The sequence below is a fragment of the Carassius carassius genome, chromosome 27 (assembly GCF_963082965.1).
Source record: "Carassius carassius chromosome 27, fCarCar2.1, whole genome shotgun sequence".
NCBI classification, from domain to species: domain Eukaryota; kingdom Metazoa; phylum Chordata; class Actinopteri; order Cypriniformes; family Cyprinidae; genus Carassius; species Carassius carassius.
The window spans coordinates 7901256-7922652 of record NC_081781.1 but is presented as its reverse complement, the minus strand read 5'-3'; the positions used below and the strand labels follow the sequence as shown (position 1 = coordinate 7922652).

At 37.1% G+C, this 21397-nt stretch overlaps 2 protein-coding genes across 5 annotated transcripts; both read right to left on the bottom strand.

The window, feature by feature from the left end:
* Positions 1-3183: 3183 nt before the first annotated feature.
* On the bottom strand, positions 3184-3698 carry LOC132107392 (uncharacterized; the record flags this gene model as incomplete). The annotated part of the gene is made up of 1 exon (XM_059513610.1): positions 3184-3698. A coding segment is annotated over one exon (339 nt), but the record flags the coding sequence as incomplete, so codon positions are not given.
* LOC132106599 (beta-taxilin-like) lies at positions 3591-19464 on the bottom strand. Of its 4 annotated transcripts, none has more exons than XM_059512420.1 (10): positions 19307-19464; positions 17238-17523; positions 15665-15756; positions 14965-15135; positions 9656-9850; positions 7660-7779; positions 7081-7155; positions 5626-5718; positions 5140-5235; positions 3591-5069 (listed from the first exon to the last, which is right to left on the bottom strand). In XM_059512420.1, the coding sequence occupies exons 2-10, from the start codon at positions 17518-17520 to the stop codon at positions 3699-3701; spliced, it is 2496 nt and encodes an 831-aa protein (XP_059368403.1). In that variant the 5' UTR covers positions 17521-17523; positions 19307-19464; the 3' UTR covers positions 3591-3698. The 4 variants fall into 4 exon arrangements, with proteins under 4 accessions (XP_059368403.1, XP_059368402.1, XP_059368404.1 ...); XM_059512419.1 differs by lacking the exon at positions 7081-7155 and adding an exon at positions 6953-7027; XM_059512421.1 differs by lacking the exon at positions 7081-7155 and adding an exon at positions 6953-7027 and having other exon boundaries at positions 17238-17520; positions 19307-19442.
* Between the last annotated feature and the right edge of the window lie 1933 nt (positions 19465-21397).

The following is a 21397-nucleotide window of genomic DNA, read 5'->3' as shown; positions in this document are numbered from 1 at the left end:
TTCAACAGTTATTTTTGAATAAATAAATTTTGTTGGTTGAATTCTAAAAAAGTGGGTCGTGACTTAATGACCATGGGAAAATGTGGGTCCCAGGGTGGGACCAGTTGAGAACCCCTGGGCTAGCCTATATAGGCTAATGTTGGCATTATTCTTTTATTAAATTTCAGCTGCTATGGCGAAGCAAATAAGGCAGAGTCTTTATCTTAATTAAATTCGTTATTGCCAAATACCCATCTTAATTTAGAATTTATCTTAATTAAAATTTTTAAGAAAGACTTGTTTTTATTGGTGCGTTGGTCTATTTATAGGCTAAATGAGTCTATACCTAGGGCTATTTAGAGTTCTGAGATGTTATGATGTCACAGAGGACTTATTTTATTTCTTTGTTCAAACTTCCAAGTGGCCTATTACGTTAGTCATGTATAAATTATGTTAAAACATGTATAAATGACTCATTCTTGACAAAAGGCAAAAGATCTGTGTGCGTGCGTACATTGAATAATGTCGGGCTGTAAACGGGTTTGGGCTTTTAAAAAGCTGTCAATCAAAATGTACTTTTCTGACTCGGGCCGAAATCTGTCGGGCTCGGGTCCTGTGGGGCCTAACATTTAAGGCCGATTACAGCTCTATTCTAGTGTCCGATCTACAAACGCCGTGGGCGCACCGCTTCACCATCTTGCTTGGAGTCAAAGTTTGTCGGAACTGCCTTACATAGTAACGGTTGCTATGATGTGTGATTGGACAATGGCCGTTTTGGGGGAGGGGCCGGCGAAAGGCTAATTATGCCTGCCTAGTGCCGCCTAGCCTAAGTGTCGGTTACGTTCAATTAAAATAACACACATGGGCTGTTCTCAAGTCCATTTAAAGTTTAATTTTTTTGAACAGTTGTTTGAAATGGATTAAATCATTATTTAAAATAATCTTGGAGATTTTTGAATTGCCTAAATCATAAGTGCAGCCGGGTTGAAGCCTGCAGTGATGTTTTTCTTTTGTTATGCCATCCGTCCCCTCTGCATATATATTTTGTCGAGAATGTTGCACTCCTGTTGCTGTTTGTTATTGTGCACGAAATTTCATGCCAATAAATAAGAAATATTGCTGACTTGTGCGTTTCCAGCGCTCTCTTTACGTTCGTCCGTTATTTGACGATGAAAAAGGTAACGTCATTTTTTTAGACATGGAAAATCGATTTTACAATCGATTCAATAAACACTTATGTCTTAAAAATCGAAAATGATTTTTTCACAAAAGTGACAGCCCTAGTCGTTGCCACGAGATATTAATTTGTGGGAACATCATATTAACTCGTGGGAATGCCATATTAACTCGTGGCCACGAGATCATTTTGTCGAGGTTATGTAGTTGCCTCGAGATGCTATGTTGAGGGAACGACATCCATTTCTCATGGCCACCACTTATTATGTTGAGGGAACAACATATTTTTCTTGTGGCCACGAGTTTAATTCGTAAACAAACCATAGCAACTTGGCATTATCAAAGATGTATTGATTCATATTTTGTTTTTAAATAAGAAATTATTATATTATTTATTATAGAAAATATTTTATTATTAAAATATTATATTAACTATATGTCTTGGCTACCGGATTTTATTACGTGCCAGTGGTGGCGCTAGGTCAGGGCTTGACAGGGCTATAGCCCCATCAGAAAGTTGCTTAGCTTAAACTGTTTTTATACAGTCTATGGTTCTAAATCATGCAATGAAAATGATCCTCCTTACCTGACCCCACCCATAAACATACCCCTTTCTAAGATGTGAGTCAATCAGGTAACATGTTTGATAGTTCAAATAAGTCAATAGTACCTTTCGCACCGCTTTGTTCCAGAACTAAATGTACAGTACTAAAGTACTGGTACGATTTTGCATAAACTATTTCCCAGTACCATTTGAAGGGTTGAATTCGCACCAACAGTGTGTACTAGGACGTGATGTAATCCGGTCGACAGTGATGTCATTTGTGTGTGGCGTTCAACAACGTTAAGAAAGAAGAATAACATTAACAACAGGAGGATGGAGGACGCTGTGATCAGAGCTGTGTTTTTGTTGTGTCTCGTTGGTTTCACAATAATGGACATGGAATGTCGACATATACGTAAAGAGATTGAAAGAACGGAAAGGAGGATTAAAATCTCCAACGACAACTGGCAGTGCTACATTTGCTACAAGTGTATGCACTTCAGCATCCATATATTTATCGCTCTTCATCATACTTGCAAAATAAGTTGACACAATGTTTACAGTATGTTACACAGCGTTTTAAATCAAGGTGAGTGAGGGTGTTTTCAAACGCGTCTGGCCAATCTATGTCTACTTAAGTCACGGTTAGTACCAGTTGTGCTGGTTAGACCCTGCTCTGGAGTAGGAGCTAATTTGGTTCTCGAAAAAGGCAGTCCGGTACTAAAATTGCACCAAGTTCCTGTGATGCGAAAACGGCTAAAAGTGGGTAGTTCCACAATTAGTTCTGGTACTATGGTCTAACAAACCACTGAGAGCAACCAACGTCCCGGCAACTATTTTCAGAAAATATGAAAAACTAGTATTTAGCTGTAATCTGCCTTAATTTAATTTTAATTCAACTTAAATTTTGAATGTCTACACTTCACCAAAAAGTTCTCAATTTTAAAAATGGTCTACTGGAATAAAAGGTTTTACATTTTCCCCCCTATTATTTGTTGCCCCATTGTGACAAATGTCTCCATCTCCAGTCTGAAAGTGGTGTAAATTTCATTGCTTAACAACCACCTACAGTAGCACTGTACTGGCAATTTTCTCCAGAACATTTGAAAACCTATTGTTTACAATAGGCTTTACATTAAATTGTATTAGTCATATAACTAAATGTCTTTGTGAAAGAGAACATCTAATAGGATTTTCAAGAGCAGATGTTTATTTGAAGGTACTGAGAAAGTATTACAAGTGAAAAAAAGTCCTTATTACATTCAGGAAGCTAGAAATTCATCCTTATAGTAAACTTTCATAAAGGAACATGTCCTATGACCAGTCTGTCATCATCCATATTAACCTATAAGGCCAATTTACAATTCCTGCACAAACAGATGCAGGCCGAGAAAAGTAAGCCTACATCACTTTTCAGACATACCAAGACTCGCTAAATGCTGATTCAACAGTTGGCAAAAAACAAGCAAGAGACCAACACCAGATGCTGACATGAGTAACACATTGATCAGACCAAACGTGTCTGTTGCTGTTTATTGACATCTGCCAGTGCAGTGTGAATTGGCCTTTAAACTCATCAACAACAAGACTTGTCTAAGAACACAATCAAACCGATCTAGAAATAATATAAAGAAAAACTAATTTGGTAAAGCATTTCGGCTTAGCTTTTATTCGGGCCCTTTGCAGAACCTTTCTTCTTAGCTGAAGCTTGTTTTTTAGGCTGGGCTTTGCTGGCCTTTGCTTTTGCCTCTTGGGATTTTGGGGGTTTAGGTTTTGTCGCCGGTGCTTTGGCTTCCTCAGAGGCAGCTGTGGCTTTATCAACATGCTTCTCTTTGAGGGGTTCTTGTTTGGGCGGCTTTGGTTCAGGTAGCTTAGGTTTAACAGCTTCATCTTTGATATCTTCTTTCAAGACAGGCTTCTGCTGCTCTTCTTTGAGGGGCTCTTGTCTGGGCAGCTTTGGTTCACGTAGCTCAGGTTTAACAGCTTCATCTTTGATATCTTATTTCAAGACAGGCTTCGGCTGCTCTTCTTTGAGGGGTTCTTGTTTGGGCGGCTTTGGTTCACGTAGCTCAGGTTTAACAGCTTCATCTTTCCTATCTTCTTTCAAGACAGGTTTCGGCTGCTCTTCTTTGAGGGGTTCTTGTCTGGGCGGCTTTGGTTCACGTAGCTCAGGTTTAACAGCTTCATCTTTGATATCTTCTTTCAAGACAGGCTTCTGCTGCTCTTCTTTGAGGGGCTCTTGTCTGGGCGGCTTTGGTTCACGAAGCTCAGGTTTAACAGCTTCATCTTTGCTATCTTCTTTCAAGACAGGTTTCGGCTGCTCTTCTTTGAGGGGTTCTTGTCTGGGCGGCTTTGGTTCACGTAGCTCAGGTTTAACAGCTTCATCTTTGCTATCTTCTTTCAAGTCAGGTTTCGGCTGCTCTTCTTTGAGGGGCTCTTGTCTGGGTGGCTCTGGTTCAGGTAGCTCAGGTTTAACAGCTTCATCTTTGCTATCTTCTTTCAAGTCAGGTTTCGGCTGCTCTTCTTTGAGGGGCTCTTGTCTGGGCGGCTCTGGTTCACGTAGCTTAGGTTTAACAGCTTCATTCTTGCTATCTTCTTTCAAGTCAGGTTTCGGCTGCTCTTCTTTGAGGGGTTCTTGTTTGGGCGGCTCTGGTCCAGGTAGCTCAGGTTTAACAGCTTTATCTTTGCTATCTTCTTTCATGATAGGCTTTGGTTGAGTGGATTCCTGTTTGATTGGCTCTTCTGCTTTTGTTGCCTCTTCCTGGCTTGGTTCCACTTTGGCAGACTCTTGTTTTCCTGTCTGTTGTTCAGGGATCTCTGGTTGTAGATGCTCTTGAGGAAGTTTGGATTCCGTCTGGGGTTTGGTGGGTTCAGGATTTGTGAGTACTGATGGCTTCTCTACATTAACTCTTGCAACCTCTGGTTTGTTTTCTTCTGTGGTGGAGTGTTCCTCTTGTGTTGATTCTGGTTTATCTGCTGGTTTGGTGGACTCAAGTTTGGGAGCCTCAGGAATTACTGGAACCTTTTCTGCCATCTTCTCTTCCTCACTATCAGATTCTCCAGCATTATCTGTTATGGAACTTACCAAGGAAGCGGCAAACTCCTGCAGACGGATCTGCTCCTCTCGCAGCCTCTTCATCTCTGCGGTCAACATGGGGTTGGGAGCTGACTTAGGAAGTTGGATGAGCTCTTGAAGCTCAGCTACTTGGGGCAAATCCACCACAGGTGCTACAGTCTCCTTTTCTGAGGACCGTATTTCTTTAATTTTGTCATATAAACTTTTTCTTTCATCCTGCAGTGCTCGGCACAGAGTCTCCAGACGGTCGATTTTCAAAGTGAAGAGTTCAAACTCTTTGGCCTTTTCTGATCTCTGTTGGAGTGGAGTTAATCAGTTAGTAAGTGAAACGCTAATGGTCAAATACTAACAAACTGTAAATTACCTCTTCAATCATTTCAACAAGAGCTTTATTGCAGCTTTCAAACCGTGTCTTCCATATACTTGACTCCTTTTCCAGCTTTTTCATCTTCTTTGTCATCTATTCAAATAAAAACACGATCAGCATATTACTTATATGCTTTAAAATAGACAAAGGCATTTTAAGTTGTTCACTGCAGAAAAATTTAAAATAATTAAACTAGATTTTTTTTTCTAAATTTATTGTTGAAATATAAAAAAAAATCCTTGAAGCAAGAAACATTTACTGAAAACTTATTTTCAGAGAATGTAGCTTTATTATGAGTGTATTTTATCGTACCACATTAGCAGATCTATCACTTGTTTTAGGTATAAATGAGTTAAAATGTGAAAAAAAAACTTTTATCTTGTAGATGATTTCACTGGAAAACAACTATAAAGTTGTTTTTCCAAATTTTTTTCCTATTAACTTGTGGATCTAGACTGTAAAGGTGTTTATAATACAACAAACCTTCTCCATCTCCTGTTTGAAAGTGATGTAGATTTCATTGCTTTTTGCAAGTGTGTTCTGGAATTCATCAAACTTCTGGGAGTACAACACAAGCTGTAAGAAGAGAATTAAAGTTTGCATCATTCAGAAAATCATTGTAAATGTTGCCTTTTAATAAACTTTGATAAACTGTGCCACAAGAAAACCATGCATGATGATGATGACCTTTGTACTTATCAGCTTGCCCTTCCTTTTAAATTATTATATATCAATCTTATGTAAAAACAACAACAAAAACTTTCTTTCTTTTTATATTTATACTTAATTAATACATTAATGATCGAATGGATGAATAAATAAATAAATACATATTGAAATATTTATTTATTTTTATTTATTCATACATCCATTAATTTACTTATTCATTCATTCTTCTGTTTACATCATGGATCTGATGTAAAAATGAGTTAATCACTGATTTTGCAGCTGCACTTTACTCAATCCATCTGCAGTTAGTCAAAGCAAATGTTCCATTCAAAAACACAGAGCTTTAAATGAGTGAACACTTTCTGCAATGACTCAGTATGTTATGTGCAAGGCATCACTTATTATTTGTAATAGCAGCAGTGAAACTCATCCAGGTCGTATTTGCTGTTCAGCACTTGTAAACTATAATAATTCACCGAAATGATATATTTCTGTCTGTGGTGTCACAATATAGCCACGAGAGAGAGGAAGCCTTCATACAGCCATCAGCATAATTAAGTCAAAGAGCTTCATTGTCTTTGTTGATTCAGAGACAGTGAGATGTTGTCACGTTCATTTCCTTTTTCCATTTCCAAGAATTGATCAGTATGATTTATCTGCTAAGACAGAATGATAATATTTCTCAATATGCACAACATTTTTGATGCTTTCATTTCCTTTTATGTAACTGGAAAACCTCAGTCCTTATTTATTGTAATTGCATAAAAAAGTATTCTTCAAATTTCTCCAATTTCTCCTTTTGTGTTCCACTGAACACAGATTTGACAGGTCTGAAACAACTGGAGGACACAGATTTGACAGGTCTGAAACAACATGAGAGTATAATAAATGAAGACAGAATTTATGCAAAACTGCTTCTCATAAACATCCATCTGTAATTTATCTATCCATCTCATCTGAATTGTATTCAGACAGTGCATTTAGTGCAATTGCACCTAATGGCTATGAATCATCCACATAAATTGCCTTTTAAAGATCGATTGGTTTATGTGATTTGTCAGACAGCTCAGCGAGAGAAACGCCACAGCTAGAGAGGAGAGAGTGTTGGATTGTGGGTAATGCCACAGCGGTAGATATTCACCTGGGCCTGCATGACAGTGTGCTGCTCTTTCAGCTCTTTAGCCTGTAGTTTCCACTCTGCAGCCTGAGTGAGTAACTGGTTAAACACAAGACACACACAGGTGAGAGAGACCGAGAACCTGGCATTACCTGTTTCTTCATCTGTAACTCCTGCTCCCTCATTGCGTAGCATTTCTTTGTTTTTTCAATAGCCTCTTTAAGCAGCTAACAACATAAATAGTGAGATGTTAACATGTGCCAATTCTCAAGATTCACTGAAACATTTTTATAAACAGGGTCAAACATGAACTTTTTGCCACACTTGAGAAAATGCAAGTTAATAGTAATATATTGAGGGGATCATTCCGCTGTGGCGACCCCTGATAAGGGAATAAGCCGATATAGGCTATATCTTAAGGGAAAAAACAAAGATCCCAGATAAACTTAAAAAAATTTCCAATGCAAGTCACAACAGATGTTTTATCTGAATGACACATTCATCGCTTCACTTATCAGCAAATGTCAGCTTACCATTAATATCAACTTGTGCTATGTTGCAGTTCTTTATAAAATGACTTTTTACAAGCCAATTATTACTTGCATTTTGCACTTGATGATTGTTCATTTTAGACCCTGCTTGTAAATGAATTCATGCAAATGAATTTGCCTGCCCTTCATTTTACTTGAGGCAAATCTGAAGAGCCAGAATAGGAGATCTGTGTGTCTTACATATTCCTTCTCTCTTTTGTGCTTCTCTTCAGCTTGACTGAGGAGCATGTTGGATTCTTCCAGTTTGGCATCAGACAGTTTCTGCTGTAGATCTCTGTGTTTGAATATCTTCTCTAAACTCTGCATAAAAATACAGGGAAGAATATTTTTTTATTTTATTTGTTTGCATCATGGTCTTTTGTCAGTCTATTAAAATCCTAATATAAAACCATGATCCGCACTCACAAAAATGTATTATTTTACTTTATTTACAGTATTTTTGTGAGTGCGGATCATGGTTTTATATTTGATTTGATTTTTCCATTGTCCAAACCACTTGTCCTATTTAGGGTTGCAGGGATGCCATATTTATTTATTTATTTTTTTCCAGCTCTAGCCATTTCTAGGAACAACATTTAACACAGTACAACATTTTAACATTGATAATGTGTGTTTGTCTCTCTCCTGATACAACACACAGTGTGATTATTCACAAGCAGAACATGTTCCAGGATCAGCATCCTTTGTTGTTCTTGGAACAGCTTTTATATCAATCATCCTTTTATGCCTAAAATCAGAGGGCGGTGATTGGTCAACAGGGATGTTGTTCCAGGAACATGTTATTCTCGTGCAAATCACATTAAGCATGATGCGTATCTCTACCGCAGACAGCAGAGGGCAGTAGAGACACACGACACAATTCAATTTCGAGTCAATTAAATTCTTGGGGTCTGTTTTAGCCCACCACACAGCTGTGTGTGAGCAGTCACTGTGGTACACATCAGCGTGACAGACTGAGCTTAACTTCCCCTCACATCAGGCTTTTCATTCCTCCTGTGATTAGATAGAGAATACTTGAGTGTTTTACAAGGTGCAATATTCACTGTCAAACCAGGCGTGAATCACTGAGTCAAAGTCAAAAAATACAAGTATCTGCTGTGCATATAGCAGGTTTAGAAAGTGTGAGGGTGTAGTTTCCTCCGCCTCATGTTGTGAAATTACAGCTCTGGCAGACTTCAGCTCTAAAACACGCATATGTTTTTATGCATCGTGACTGTAAAAATTGCTCATGTAAACTTCCAGTCAGAAGTTTGGATTATTTAATGTCGTTGAAATTATCTTGTGCTCACCAAGGATGCATTATTTGATAAAAAAAAAATACTACAGATATTGCAGTTTAAAAAAAAAAGTTTTCTACAGTACAGTATGTAAAATCTAATTTATTTTTGATAGCCAAGCAAATTTTTCAGCAACCATTACCTAAACAAAATATTAAAAAATGAAATAAAAAAGCATTAAAGGTAGAGAGAAAAACAAAAGCACAAAATAAAATCCTGAAATTCAGCTTTGCCATCACATATTTGAAAAAATATTTAAATAGAAACCACTTGTTATAAATTGTAATAGTATTGTAATTATATTTGACGAAATTTGTTTTAAATGCATTTTTAATCAAATAAATGCACCCTTGGTGAGCATAAGAGACTTATATGACATTAAAACTATGCAGAACTTTTGACTACTGTAGTTTAAAATAAGTTTGGAACCCCAATAATGGCTCATTACATTTATTCTGCTGGACCAGAACAAAAAATCCAATCAGATGCATTATCAAATGTATCACAATCATTTATGTGCACACTTACTTGTACCAAAATCTAATCTCGACTGTGCCATGCGGTGCAGCTTTAAACGGATTTATGACTGATTCTCTTTGACAGATCTGTTAGATATTGTGGTGTTTGAAATCCTCAATTCATTTTGCTGGCTTTCGCTGCACAGGTCTTCGGTCTACTTCACACCACAAGCACATATTTATTTTAGGGCTCATATTAACAGGTTACAGTCCTCACACTGCCCACATTAACAGCACAAAATAGAGGTCTGTTGTAGCAGAAGCACTGTGAACGGTGGGCCTGCTGGAGCTCTGCTTATGTGTGGATTTAGTGCATTTCAAATCAAGATGTTAGATACGTCCTGTGGATTTAATATAATGTGTGTGGATTTCCGTCAGTACCTCTTCTCTTCGCTCATACTGCTCTACGATGGTCTTGAGTTTGCTGGCCAGCTCACTGTTCTCTTGGCACAGCTTGTTGTTGCGGTTACTGTGCTGCTCGATCTGACTCTGAATGTCCACTAGCGTGCTCTGGAAATGAGCAGAGATCTCCTTCCGCTTCACTTCATCCTCCCGCAGCCTCTGCAGACTCTCCTCCTGCAGGGAGAAGGAGAGACGGAAACGTGTGGGAAATCTGGGAATATGCAGTCTTAAGTGATGGAAGCAATCTAGATCTAGCATTACGTGAGATGGAGCAGGGATTAAATGGTAAAAGTCAAATAATCTATTGTGTTTGATAGCATATTGTGGTAGAAGTGACAGTGAAGGAAATTATATTTTAAACATTTGTGGAATAAAATGACCAACTCTTTCTAAAGCTTATTTCATAGTTCGCATTTTATATAGCCTATAAACAAACAACATTTTTTTTGCTTGATTTATAACATATTTATGAAGAATAATAGTAATAATATATTCATAATATTGCATATTTTATTTCAGTCATGCTCCTTACTTAAAGAGTTGTCTTGCTGATACCAGTGCTGTCACTGTTAACTAACACAAAAACAATTTAGAAAAAAAGGTTAATTAAAATAAATGTAAAAATAAAATTAAAATATAAATATCAGATGAAACCCTAAACTTAAAAACACTGTAAACAATGAGAAATGTTAACTGAACTAATCTGAGGTACTAAAATAACTAAAGCTGATATAAAATGCATTACAGATAAAAAGAAAATCAATAAAAACCAATAAAACTTGAACTGAACTACTTAAACGAAAATTAAAATTAACAAATGTAAAATATTAATAAACACTACAATAGCATAAAAATAACACTCAAATAACACTGGTTGACAAGAAAAAGTAAATAGTAAAACTAATAGACATGTTACAAATGAATATAAATGTACATTTTCATTATTTATTGTGTAAACAAAAGTATTGATACATTTATAAGATTTTATGGTTTATAATAGTTTTTCATAAAAACATTACAATTTATTTTTATTTTTTTTTAATTTATAAAAGTAAATAATTTTTATTGTAACCCTCCCAAACAACATGTGTTGATGTAGGTTATGTTTGACAATTTATAAAAGGTTTTCTGAACCAGAGACTCAACTATTTTCTGCAGTTCTCCAGCTGTGACCCTTGGAGAGTCTTTAGCCACTCAAACTGATCTCCTCACCACACATTAGGACGATATAGACACATGTTCTCTTCCAGGCAGTTTTGTAACATTTTCTGTTGGTTGGAAATCCTTAATTATTGATGGTGGAAATGGGAATTTTCACTGCTCTAACTCTTTTCTTAAAGCCACTTCACCAATTTGTGAAACTCAATTATCTTTTGCTACACATCAGAAATACATTCTTTGGTTTTTCTCATTTTGATGGATGATTAAAGGAATTTGGGCTTTGTTTTCCATCCTCTTTATATTTCTGTGAAACAGGAAGCCAGAGCTGGATGATTTCATGTTTATAATCATGCTGGAGTGCTCAAAATTGTGAATATGAATGGGAATATACTTCAGATATATTTTACTCATAAGAATTTCTAGGGGTGCCAATAATTGTGTCCAACAAGTATTTGAGAAAAACATTTATTTCACAATGATATTTCCCCCCATTTTAAATTTGTATTAATCCAATGAAAGGACACATTTTTGTGAATATTTTAAATAAAAGACCAAAAGGATTAACAATGCAGATGAATTTTCACAGCCTTCTTTGATCATATTTACCAAGGGTGCCAATATTTTTGGCCATAAAGGAATACGATATTTTTGGCCATGTTATAATTAAGAGACAGCCTTTTGGAAAGGGCTTTTATTTTATAGATATAGTATAGAGAGTGACAAGAATTTTAAAAAGATAGAGGGAATGGATATCTTATAGGCCCAACTTGAACCTAAGTGGCCCACATGAGCACCATAGTGCAACATGTCCAAAGCATTATTTCTACCTTACAAGGTCTGAATAGTGAAGGCTAGTTTATGATACTATTACTCAAATGTTGTTAATGACGTATTAAGCTCTATAAGATCTATATTTTTAGCACTAATAAACGATATTATCCTTTTTTAGTATCTGGGATCGGATGTGTGAATGCTAAACAGTCCTGCCATCCAATGTGTGCGCTTTGTAAACATGAGCTCCTGTTTCAGAGGCGCCAGCTTCCTGACTCAGCTAATTGTAAGCAACCCAAGCATGGAGTGTTCCTCTCCAGGGCTGAGTCTGTTTGCTTGCCTGTATTTACACATGGCATGAAGTCTCAAGCTCCCACCCGGGAAAGGTGAAGCTGTATTACCACTACGCAAGCTCATCAGGGAGGCGAATCACTCATATAAGCGCAAAGGAAATGACCCGAGATTAAATCTAATTTACCGTCCTCATAGCTGAGCCTCGCACCTACACACAGGGCTTAGATGTTCTGCTCTGACCTGCTCATTAATGGCTTCCATGATACTTGAATAAAATTGATTGGGGAGTGAACAAGGTCAAAGCCAGCCTCTAGGGAAGGATAGCATCAACTTCCAAAGACATGCAGAGTTCATATTAGAGCAAGAGTTTAATATCTTCAATACCTGGAGGCCAAAAAAACAACACAAACGTGATTAGAAAGCTCCCCAAAAACAGAAAAAAGTGTGTGTGTGTGTGTGTTTGCATGCAAAGTCCTCCAGCATCTGTTCAGCGAATAGTACAAATGGACCGAAATCAGTAGCTGAGAAAATGGCTCCAGGTGCTCTGCACAAGATTCATATCAGCTTTCATATTATGTACACATTCACCGAATGGAGGTGAAATTATCTCTTGGAAGGAAACATAATTGTTTGGCAGAGTGAAAGAAATGAGTGGACTGCTATATCCGACAACTGGAAACATTTCAAGTGCTGAATAACAGTTTTGTAAAATGACAAATATGGCAACTCAATTGAGAGAGGCATTCACAAAATAGTTTGCCTTTTACGTGCACCAAAAACATACAGCAAGACCAGTGAAGTCCGATTCCCTTGTTAATGACTCTTATGAGTCGGTTCTGTTTATTGAATCAAACACATGTGACAGTGAAGGTAGTGATGGGAGAAATTAAGCTTTTTGAAACCTTAAATAATTTGCTCTGCAAAATGTTTCACTGTTTCGATGCTGTCAAAACTCCACAGGCTGGCGGCACCTGTTGGTTAAAACCATGTTAATGCAACGAAAATCATCCTAAATGCATATGACACTTTTAACAAATCTATAAAATATCTATTAAATTTAACCTATAAATAATTAAAGACTATTATTTATTAATGTGTATTGCTTGTGTGTTATTGGGCTGGGCTTGGCAAACTATTAAATATTGTTCTCCCTTTTGTATTACACACCCATGTTAAAATTAATTACATTTCTTAAAAATTAACCTATACTTTAAAATTTATCTTTGGTTCATAGTGTCAGACCATAGGAATTTCAAAATGTTTAGAAACCAAGGCTTGAAATGGACATAGATTGTTTTTTAAAACATGAGAGTTTATAAAATGTTTTTTTGTATTTTTGAAAAAAAAAACATTAACTTTATGATGTCATATATATAGGTAATTATTTTTCGAATGCAAACTCGATCATTTTGTGTTCTTGTTTTATGTTTTTGGTATATTTGGCATAAGAACACAAAATATTCATGACACTATTATATTTTGTCTAGATAGGCTATGCAATAAAATGAGTTGTTTTCAGTCGGTCACATGATCTAAACGTGATCTCAACTGCTAAATGTAAAATAAAACAGATTGTAAGTGTAATAATCTCATCATGTAACAGTACTATTAATTTTTTTAAATGTGTAAATCGTTTTCGAGTTGCATAGTTTAATCCATTATGCAGATTTCACCTCAAAATTAGCACAGAAAATATGAAAACCTATGGAGATTCTATCTGAGATGTAGATGTAGTTGCAGTAGCATCAACAGAATGGAAGTACAGGAGGCCGTAGCCTCTGCAGTGATTTGAGCCAGCGAGACATTCTCTTTGACTTTTGATTTATAAAAGAAGGGCAAATGCCACTGAAGCTCGGTAACACTATCCCTCTTGTCATAGTGACCTGTCAGTCAACAGCGCTTTGAGTCTGAGAAGTCAGTCTCTCATCGAGGCAGAGGCACAGAGTCACTGCAGTAACGTCCCACCGGGATCAAAAACAGTATTTGTATTTGTCAAAAAGTATTTGAAGCTATACTGTTTTTTAGTTTAGTGAGAGAAAAATGGCGACATCCCCCATAAATTCAGTATATGCAAGTATGAGACAATTGAATTAAGAGTATAATTTTTGTTGTTGTTGCAAAAATGCAACAGCGTGCTTTTGTGGTCAACTATTTTTTCCCCCTAAAATAAGGGAAAATAATTTTTTATGGGAAGTCGTGGCCTAATGGTTAGAGAGTCGGACTCCCAATCGAAAGGTTGTGAGTTCGAGTCTCGGGCCGGCAGGAATTGTGGGTGGGGGGAGTGCATGTACAGTTCTCTCTCCACCTTCAATACCACGACTTAGGTGCCCTTGAGCAAGGCATCGAACCCCCAACTGCTCCCCGGGCGCCGCAGCATAAATGGCTGCCCACTGCTCCGGGTGTGTGTTCACAGTGTGTGTGTGTGTTCACTGCTCTGTGTGTGTGCATTTCGGATGGGTTAAATGCAGAGCACAAATTCTGAGTATGGGTCACCATACTTGGCTGAATGTCACTTCACTTTTCACTTTTTAAATTTTTTTAATGAAAATTTTGTGGCAGTTTAGCATTTTTATTTGCGTTAACATAGACTACTGTTCAAAAGTGAGATTTTTAAAATGAGAAAAAATGAGAAGTCTCTCATGCTTTCAAAGGCTACATTTGTTTGATTAAAAATACAGTAAAAAATACGACTGTGAAATACTATTTAAATTTTAAAATGTAATTTACTGCAGTTTTCAGTGTCAATGAAAGATTCTGATTTGTCACTCATCAAACATTTCTTGTTATTTTCAGTGTTTTAATTATTATACTTTTTGTGGATGCTTCTTCTTTTTCAAGATTTTTTGATAAATAGAAACTTTAAAAGAACAGCTGACCCCAAACATTTAAATGACATAAGAAAATAGCCATGTTTCTTTTAAAAACCGAATTAATTCAGACAAAATAAATAATGTCTGTTTCTTATCATGAATAACATACCCAAAAAATAAACCTACCAAGTAGTATCATAGCTTAACTATTCTTACTCAATCTTTTAAACTGTCAGTAGACAATGCTCTCACCTTCAGTGTCCTGTTATGTCTCTGAAGCTCCCTGCAGAGCATCTCCAGCTTGCTGCGGGCCAGGATGGCACGACTGTGCTCGAACTGAAGCTGATCTCTCTGCTTGACCAGAAGACCCTGTCTCTGCTGAAGCTGCTCCAGCTGTTTCTTCTCAGTCCTGTGTTCCTCCACCTGCTCCAAATGCACAAAACACACACAGGTGTGATCCATACATCATCTGATACGCCACTTTAACACCTCTGGCTGGTCTAAAGCTGCTTTCGATAATGTCTGTCTGTGGATTTTGGAATTACAGACTTTTCCAGTTTTCCACATTAACACAGAGTCCTTAGATTTTATATTTCTGAGAACAAGATCACTGATTGAGTCCGATTTCCGTAGTGTTCTGTCATATGCTCTTCTCTACATGCGCCTGTCGTTATCTCTGTGCTTGAAATTGAAGAAAGTGTTGTGGCGTTCTTGTGTGGCATATGGCCTTGTGTTCAAACTAGCTTATTCAGCCCAGGGCGACGAATATTTAGGTCATCGCAGTATCAGTGAAACCACTCTTAACATCACACCAGGCATGCTTTTATTTTCTCTCAGTGTCAATCCGGTTTATGTTCTATTTGTTTCCTCTTAACTGTCCTCCATGCATTGTTGTTGCCGGCGGTGAAAACTGTTCAGAGAGCGGCGTTCTCTCATGGGTCTGGATACTCACCAGCTCAGTGTATTTCTTCAACACCATTTCCACTTTCTCTTCTGGTGAGCCGAGCTTGTTCAGGCTTTTCAATAAGGATGCGGCCTCTTTACCTATGAGACAAGCATTTTCCATTCAGATCAGAGAATGAGAAGAAAAAGAAGATGAGCAGAAGCCCACAAGGGAAAGTTCTGCACGCCAACTTCAAAATAAATCAACGGGAGAAGTGGGGGAATCACAGCGTGATAGCGTTTACTATGATAAAATGGTTGAGAGAAGCAAACAAGGCACAAGGCATATACTAAAGGGGATAGTTCATCCAGAAATGAATCTCTGTCATTATTTATTCACCCTCTTGTCATTCAAAACCTTACGGTTGTCTTTTTTCTATATAAATCTCAAAAAAAAGAAAAGAAAAGAAAAAAACTTAAAATGCACTGTCAAAGTGGTTCGTTACATTTTTGTGCTGTCTTCAGAAGCCTAAAGAGAGCTTTATGTCAGGAACAAACTGAAAGTTTTATTCACTGATTGTTAAATGAGTTCACAAAACCAGAATGATTTCTTCACAAATCAGACTGGTCCAGTTTTTCAGTTCAGCTCATAGACTCATCGAGTAATTCGGTTGCAGTGGCTACCAGCCCAATTTATCTGTGACTATTCTTACACAAAGCTATTTATCTGACCTCAGAAGACTTAAACTATTGTGCATGAGTCATATGGACCACTTTTATGATATTTTATGGGACTTTTTTTACATGTATGTGTGCTTTTTGAATCTTAAAAGCTCCAACAGCTGTTCATTGTAATAACATTAGAATTCGTGACCAGTACATTATTCATATTTTATCTTTCTGTGTTCCACAGAGGAAAGTCATACAGGTTTGCAACAACATGAGCAAGTAAGTGATGACAGAATTTGTATTCCTGTGTAAAATTTCCCTTTAAGCCCAGATTGTGTCAGAAAACTTAAGTCAAGCATAATAGCTGTCTGCATTTGGTGATGATAAAGTGTGCTTCAGTATTAACGTGAGCATTCTTTCCTTGAGAAGGGAAATTTTCCACACAGTTGATTGCTACACATTTATAGCACTCGACCATCCTGCTGATAGAAAAACTCAATCACTGTTTATGACTCTCCATCTGTGTGATTGAGAGCTGCTACATACGGCAGTATTTTTCAAACATAAAACAGCAATCATTTTTCTAACTGAAATCTCTGCTCCGTGGGTCATTTTATTAAATGGATGTCATTTGTGTCACTCAAATCATATACGTACTACTGTTTAAATGTTTGGGTTAAGTAAGGTTTTTTTGTTCAAAATAAATTAATACTATTGTTTATTTATAGAATGCTTTAAACTATAATCAGATATGACAGTGAATACTATGCTACAACAAAATCTATTTCAAATTATTAGTGCTTTCCTTTTAAACTTTCCATTTATTGGCCATTCTCAGGTCCGATTTATGATGCTCAGCAAAAAAAAAAATTTTTTTTTTGATGAATGTGAGGTTTAGTCTTTTAGTTTGTCTGTTTAATCTCAAGACATTTACAATGTTTATCAAACGAACAGAAGAAGGGCCAATTGCTCACCCAGGCCCTTGAGGATTTTCTTATCAGCTATTTGCGCCTTCTCTGGAGTGGCACCAGCTTCTTGTGGGTCGGCCTCTTTATCAGCCTTTGCCTCCTCTTCCTTTCTCTCCTCAGACTCCAGGATGGAGATCTGCTCCTGCATCAGGCTGGATGCTGCTCCATACGTGTTGATTATATCTTCTAGCTGCCTGCTGAAGTCCTCCGTGGGGTCCACTGGCTGCTCCTCTGGGCCATTGACTTGTTCATTGGTGTTCTCAGAGGTCTGGTCAGTGCCCTCCATCATCTGCTGCAATAATCAAGTTAAATATATCATAAAAGCGCTTCAGAAGAAAGCAGATTGATTAGCAGAGGTAGAACAGCCAATTCCTTGATTACACTCTTGGCTTGACGCTGAAATGAGACTGTTGAAATTAATGAGAAGTGATTATGCATTACTTGTAGAGAGGTTTGATACAACGCTCTGAAATCACCAGCCACTAAACTGAAGATGAATGGCTTTTGGCCAGTTTGTGGTATGTTTGCATAAATAGAGGGAATTTATGTTTGAAATGCATGAGGTTGTTTGAAATGTAAATTCAAATTTGGGGAAATGATTAATGGATTTGCCTCAGGCAGAAACAATATTGATAATAACGAAGTGACCTTGAAAAAGAAATATTTGCAGAAACTTAAAACTGGAAATTGGAATGTGAAGGGATTTGTCAACATACAGTAACAATGAAAACAAATTTAATTAGTTCTATCTATTTGTTTGTCTTATTTACATTTTCAAATTATTTATTTTGTGTACTATGTACTGATACTGTTGTGTAGTGATATTTTATTAATAATTATATATTTATGTTTATATTTAGGTCATATATTTTTGAAAGTGTCATGAAAGCTGCATTTATTTGTTAAAAAATGTAGCAAATTAAATATTGTGTAATATTGTTAAAATTTACAATATATATATATATATTCTATTTTAATATATTTTTACAAATGGAATTTATTCCTGTGATGGCAAGCTGAATTTCTGATAACCATTACTCCAGTCTTCAGTGTCACATGATCCTTCAGAAATCGCACTAATATGCTTATTTTATGCTCATGAAACATTTTTAATTTAATTTAATTTAATTTAATTTTATTTTATTTTATTTTATTTTATTTTATTTTATTTTATTTTATTTTATTTTATTTTATTTTATTTTATTTTATTTTATTTTATTTTATTTTATTTTATTTTATTTTATTGATCCACATCTGGATACAGAAAATGTAACAATTTAATGTAAATACTTAATGAACTTTAATACTTAATGATCTGATTAATGGTAGTTAGATCAATTCTTAAACATTTTCAATGCAAAATGTAGAAAAAGAGTAACATCTGATCTCTAAGCTGCCTCCACGTCTGGTGGTCATCTGAAGAGAAGCAACGAGTTGCTAGGGACACACGAGGCTAGAGGAGGGGGTGCGGAGAAAATAGCACAAATCGCAGTGGCAGAGTATCACTGAGCCTCTAAATCTGATGTGTCACAGATAGCGCCGGGTCTGAAGCCCTTCAGCTCTACACAGCTGATTTCATGTGGAATGAACTCTGAGATTTCAGAGGTTGTTTATGTCCCAGCTCTGTTGCTTATCATGTTAAAATTATAGCCCCCATTCCAACCCCATGTGCATGTATCCACCCCTCCTCCTCTCCCATCACCCCTCCTCCTTCACCAACATGGCACCTGTTGTGAAGCCACATGCTATTTTTGGACCCTCTAAATATGGACAGGCTATTTCTTAGTCTAACCACGTACACTCTGATGTCAATCATGGCAGTTTTACGCAAAGTGGAAAAGATGACTATTCTAAACATCGGTTTACATCTGAACAACAGGCTAAGAGTGAAGCACAAACATTAGGACAAATGATGAAATTTGCTACAAATTTGAATTTAAACCATAATTATTGCACTGGAATTAGCTTTGTCTTCATATTACTTGATCAAATTAATGAAACCACACTACAATGACTTCAACCAACTCAAATGCTTCTCAAAGACACTAAATAAAGTAGTACAGCTTAAGACTTACCTACACGTGTCTGTTCAGGTTTGAATAGAAAAGGAGGACAATGAACCAGTCAGTCCACAGTTTTATCAGAGTGAAAAAGAGTAGTGAGGAGGGTCCAAAAGGACTCAAGACAACAGCTGACAGCACGAGCCCCTCAAAATAACCTCCAGTGGAACACCAATGGAAGCGTTGTGCAAACACTCTGAATGAATCGGCCTTTCAAGATCTTTCTACTCAGGCTTTTCAGGAAGACAGCTGAGGAGCTCATATTTTAGAATCCTTTGAATGGCTTCAGACTTTTTATCACCGATACAGTCGTGGCCAAAAGTTTTGAGAATTACATAAATATTAGTTTTCAAAAAGTTTGCTGCTAAACTGCTTTTAGATCTTTGTTTCAGTTGTTTCTGTGATGTACTGAAATATAATTACAAGCACTTCATACGTTTCAAAGGCTTTTATCGACAATTACATGACATTTATGCAAAGAGTCAGTATTTGCAGTGTTGGCCCTTCTTTTTCAGGACCTCTGCAATTCGACTGGGCATGCTCTCAATCAACTTCTGGGCCAAATCCTGACTGATAGCAACCCATTCTTTCATAATCACTTCTTGGAGTTTGTCAGAATTAGTGGGTTTTTGTTTGTCCACCCGCCTCTTGAGGATTGACCACAAGTTCTCAATGGGATTAAGATCTGGGGAGTTTCCAGGCCATGGACCCAAAATTTCAACATTCTGGTCCCCGAGCCACTTAGTTATCACTTTTGCCTTATGGCACGGTGCTCCATCGTGCTGGAAAATGCATTGTTCTTCACCAAACTGTTGTTGGATTGTTGGAAGAAGTTGCTGTTGAAGGGTGTTTTGGTACCATTCTTTATTCATGGCTGTGTTTTTGGGCAGAATTGTGAGTGAGCCCACTCCCTGGGATGAGAAGCAACCCCACACATGAATGGTGTCAGGATACTTTACTGTTGGCATGACACAGGACTGATGGTAGCGCTCACCTTTTCTTCTCCGGACAAGCCTTTTTCCAGATGCCCCAAACAATTGGAAAGGGGCTTCATCGGAGAATATGACTTTGCCCCAGTCCTCAGCAGTCCATTCACTATACTTTCTGCAGAAGATCAATCTGTCCCTGATGTTTTTTTTGGAGAGAAGTGACTTCTTTGCTGCCCTTCTTGACACCAGGCCATCTTCCAAAAGTCTTGGCCTCACTGTGCGTGCAGATGCGCTCACACCTGCCTGCTGCCATTCCTGAGCAAGCTCTGCACTGGTGGCACTCTGATCCCGCAGCTGAATCCTCTTTAGGAGACGATCCTGGCGCTGGCTGGACTTTCTTGGACGCCCTGAAGCCTTTTTTACAAGAATTGAACCTCTTTCCTTGAAGTTCTTGATGATCCTATAAATTGTTGATTTAGGTGCAATCTTAGTAGCCACAATATACTTGCCTGTGAAGCCATTTTTATGCAACGCAATGATGGCTGCACGCGTTTCTTTGCAGGTCACCATGGTTAACAATGGAAGAACAATGATTTCAAGCATTACCCTCCTTTTAACATGTCAAGTCTGCCATTCTAACCCAATCAGCCTGACATAATGATCTCCAGCCTTGTGCTCGTCAACATTCTCACCTGAGTTAACAAGACGATTACTGAAATGATCTCAGCAGGTCCTTTAATGACAGCAATGAAATGCAGTGGAAAGGTTTTTTTGGGATTAAGTTAATTTTCATGGCAAAGAAGGACTATGCAATTCATCTGATCACTCTTCATAACATTCTGGAGTATATGCAAATTGCTATTATAAAAACTTAAGCAGCAACTTTTCCAATTTCCAATATTTATGTAATTCTCAAAACTTTTGGCCACGACTGTAGTTATCATTGATCTACTAATCAAAAGTTCATTCTGGGTTAGCACTGGTAGTTGGTTAGAAGTAAAAACTAAATCTTGATAGGTTTTTACCCCTATAAAGCCTCAGATATTAAATGATAGTCCCATTTTTTTTTTGTGGAACAGTTTGTTGAACCTTTAGACAAAATATAAAATAAAACTTTAATATGGTTTACATATATGTTTTTTGTTAAGTATGATATAGTGAGAATATGAGGGAAAGA

What these genes read in the sequence shown, in the direction of transcription:
- LOC132106599 (XM_059512420.1), bottom strand. Translation starts at nt 17,520, where the DNA reads ATGATGGAGGGCACTGACCAGACCTCTGAGAACACCAATGAACAAGTC. An exon ending in GAAAATCCTCAAGGGCCTGG is followed by an intron (nt 15,757 to 17,237) that starts GTGAGCAATTGG and finishes CTTGTCTCATAG; the next exon opens with GTAAAGAGGCCGCATCCTTA. An exon ending in TCAAACAGGAGATGGAGAAG is followed by an intron (nt 5,236 to 5,625) that starts GTTTGTTGTATT and finishes TTATTTGAATAG; the next exon opens with ATGACAAAGAAGATGAAAAA.